General features: G+C 36.1%; 1 protein-coding gene across 1 annotated transcript; it reads right to left on the bottom strand.

Annotated features, from left to right (window-relative positions):
* Nucleotides 1-230: 230 nt before the first annotated feature.
* On the bottom strand, nt 231-3,175 carry LOC108991612 (patatin-like protein 2). The gene is made up of 7 exons (XM_035685985.1): nt 2,951-3,175; nt 2,635-2,816; nt 2,313-2,502; nt 2,016-2,177; nt 1,574-1,876; nt 1,298-1,470; nt 231-655 (listed from the first exon to the last, which is right to left on the bottom strand). The coding sequence occupies exons 1-7, from the start codon at nt 3,083-3,085 to the stop codon at nt 568-570; spliced, it is 1,233 nt and encodes a 410-aa protein (XP_035541878.1). The 5' UTR covers nt 3,086-3,175; the 3' UTR covers nt 231-567.
* Between the last annotated feature and the right edge of the window lie 368 nt (nt 3,176-3,543).

Raw genomic sequence — 3,543 nt, 5'->3', positions numbered from 1 at the left:
TTAATCATACAATTTTAGATACATAAATATAAGTTTATTTTATTACAATTTCTTTCTTCCTTTCTTAGCAACCAAACAAGAGGCCAACTAAAGGAAATAAGAACCATCCATTTGATCCAATCGGACAAGTACTGGAATACATAAACCAAGAAATTAAAGCTAAAACTTTCAGAAACATTCAAGACAAACAGAACCAATAATTATTGAGAGAATAAGAAAAAAAACAAGGATTAAACCCAAATTAAGGAACATTAATATTAATATTAAAAACATCTGAAAATATATTCTAAGCTATCGTGGGTGCTTAATACATAAAAGATGTTTCTAGTACTGTAAGGTATACATACATATATATATATATATGTATGTATGTATGTATATGTTGTAGCTAGCTGTTGTTAGCGCTAGCGTTTATTATAAGCTAGCTAGCTAGCTAGGTAGGTGATCAAAGAGCCATCCACTGCTGGTTTGGTAAGCATGCACGCGCGTTGACACTCTGAAAGTTTGTTTGGGAGGCCAGAAACGAGAGGAACAGGAAAGCCAAAACCCTAGTAAAAAGTAACATCATCATTTGTGATGATCATGACTTTTCACTTTTCCAACGGGAGACCTAGCATGGCGAAGATGCCTCTCTTGGGAAAGAAGTTTTGCAAACCTGCAGCAAAGACGTATTTTATGCTTTCCATTATTATATATCTTATTGTCAAAAAGAAACTCCAATTAACAAAAAAAAGTTTAATAGATATAAAAGAGTAATGTTAGCTAAATACAGTTTTAGAGTCTATAAATTTTGCGCACTCTCAGGCCTATTTGGATATTTAGACTATCTCAATATATCTGTTAATAGTAGTAATATAGTTAATTTGAGTTAAGATATTGTTTTATTGGGTTTTGAAAAATGAGAGAGAAAATTGAATCAAAATATTATAAAATTAAAAACTATTTGAGTATAATTTTCTAATGTGATTTTTGTTTGAAAATTTGAAAAAATAGTATTGCTTTTTGTGTTTTGTTTCGGAGTTTGAGAAAGTTATAATGATTAAATAAAAAATTTGAAAATGTAAAATTGAAAAGTGTTTTTTGTTTTGATGTTTGAAAATGAAATATCTAAAAATATCCGAGAATACTTGAGAACAATTGTGTTACCAAAGGGACTATTAAAAAAAAAAAAGTAGAATTTACCATTAAAAAATCTTTTTTTTTCGTGGATCACACCGTTCAATTATGACCTATTTTTTTAAAGAAGACTTGCACGCTCTCTAGGCTGTACAAATCACTTTCATCTCATGTAATATACCTTATGAGAGCCTCTGCGTTTGTTTCGCTATTTGAAGGTTCAAAGAGGCCAGTATCCAGATTCACCCTAGAGACTTGTTTTTTCAGCAATTCATCTCCAACTTTGACAAGATCATCCAAGTTCTTCGTTGTGGCAACGTCCACAGAAGATACTACCCCACTCAGTGTATCGTCCTGCATTATTTTGATTCAAATATTAAACATGTCCAAGTTAGATGAGTACATAAAAGCATACCTACTCGTCATGGACATATGGATTTGAAAAAACATGATATACCTGAATCCGCAGATAGCTTTCCTCAGAATGAAGGGCTTGGAAAACCTCAGAGAGATGGACGTCAACCATATCTGCACTTGCTTGAGAAAATACGTCAATTATTGGGGTGGAACCACCTCTGGTTAACCAATCTAGAATGCCCCACTTGGCTGCATCATGAGCCTTGTATTTCTCTTCGTCTTTTTGCGAGCCAGTTCCTAATGATATGACCAAAAACCGGCCATAGTCCATCGGCTTTATAGGGAAGAAGTCGGGACTTCCGCTAAGGATCTCCTTTGTCACTTCACCAATGGCAAGTAAAGACTGGAAAAGACACCAATTTAGCAGGTTAACACCAGTACTTTGCATTATATTTTTCACAGGGAAAAAAAAAAAAAAAAAAGAACATGCTAAAATTACTATTGTTGGCATCGGGTAGGATCCGAAACAGCTTGAAAGATACCGGATTATTAGCAGCAACCCCACCATCTGTAAGGTTGAATTCTCTGACGTTCCCTTCTGGGTCTTTGTTTTCGAAGTAATAAGGTGGAAGATAAGTTGGTGCAGCTGAGGTTGCGATGCATACATCTGAGAGTAATGCATCTAAGCTTGGGTTTTTATCTACCTGGTGCATAAAAGAAGGAAACCAAAGTGAATCTTAGTATTCCATCATTTGCAATCACTTCCTAATTGAGAGGATAAGAAAAGCGAGATCAAGTCTGTCTTGAAGATTCTATTTGAAGAGAAGATGATATTCAACCTGATAGCTAGAGAAGACGGTTGGCTGCAGTCGCTTGAGATCAAATGTTGGGATGACAACATTAGTCAAAGTCTGATGCATTCTTGTACTTCCCAGTTTTTCCCTAACAAGGTTATGCAGATACTTCCCATCGTATTTGGGTCCGGAAAGGGCTTTGAAGATCTTTGCAGTAAGTGGAAATAGAGGGAAACTGCAATTTTGGAATAAGTACATGATAACTCGTTTTAGTAATTAAAATGAATGGAATCAGGCTAATAATCAAATCGGAAAGCTTTGTCCTCATGAAAAGGACAGTTTCATCTCAAATGAGTTCTAAATTTACTTGTTTTGTGGGAATATTTTAGGGCAATGGTTCAAGTAGAAGTCCTTGATATCCTTAGCAGCAAAGACAGGTCTGTTCTTTTCATTTGGAGCAGTTATCATGGCTGTCACAAGGCCGCCTGTGCTTGTTCCTGCAATCACATCAAAATAATCTGCGATTCTTGCATCTTCCCCGTCCAGCTTCTGCACCATGCACAAACAATTCAGTGTAAATGATAGAAGATTACATGCATGCATGCTGAAACATTCTGCTTATATATATATACAGCGTGCATGCTTGAAAAGTGAATAAAAATGCAATGAAGGATATATCGAACCTGAAACTCGGATTCTAAGAAATCAAGGATGGTTCCTGGGATAAGCCCTCTTATTCCTCCGCCATCAATGCTGAGAACGGTGATTACATTTCCATAAGTGGGTGGCTGTAGGGGTACAATATTTTTTGCTTCCATTTGGGATAAGGGAAATCGAGGGACAGAGATCAGAAGGGGGAGGACCGGGTTTCTTTCAAGAGGCAGCAGCTTGCTTAAAAGTGGTAAGTTGAGATTCTGATCCATTCTTAGATAGGAATAGGGGTATATATAGTCCTGATTCCTCTGAATTTTCAAGATTCAATCGCGTCATTGGATTGGACCTAACCCCAAAAGAATGTGTTTCAACTTTGACCCAACTTCTGCATGCTTCCTTGGATAATGTTAAATGTTAAAATTGGACTACAGTACTTGATGTCATAAATCAATGGGAAAATTGAAAATTTCATGAATACGATATACCCTCTTGCTTTGGCATAGAAATGGTCTCATAAGCTTTAATTTGGCCACAGTAAGCTAGTGCAGGGAGGACACTTGTAGTTGGGGCTTGAGAAGAATTGTAGTTGAGCAAAAAAGCTAGAACCATACAGGCCAAACAG

Source organism: Juglans regia, chromosome 15 (genome assembly GCF_001411555.2).
Source record: "Juglans regia cultivar Chandler chromosome 15, Walnut 2.0, whole genome shotgun sequence".
In the NCBI taxonomy this organism is placed as follows: Eukaryota; Viridiplantae; Streptophyta; class Magnoliopsida; order Fagales; family Juglandaceae; genus Juglans; species Juglans regia.
This window is presented reverse-complemented; position numbering and strand designations above follow the sequence as displayed.

What these genes read in the sequence shown, in the direction of transcription:
- LOC108991612 (XM_035685985.1), bottom strand. Translation starts at nt 3,085, where the DNA reads ATGGAAGCAAAAAATATTGTACCCCTACAGCCACCCACTTATGGAAAT. An exon ending in GGGTTGCTGCTAATAATCCG is followed by an intron (nt 1,877 to 2,015) that starts GTATCTTTCAAG and finishes TGTCTTTTCCAG; the next exon opens with TCTTTACTTGCCATTGGTGA. An exon ending in AAAGCTATCTGCGGATTCAG is followed by an intron (nt 1,471 to 1,573) that starts GTATATCATGTT and finishes AAAATAATGCAG; the next exon opens with GACGATACACTGAGTGGGGT.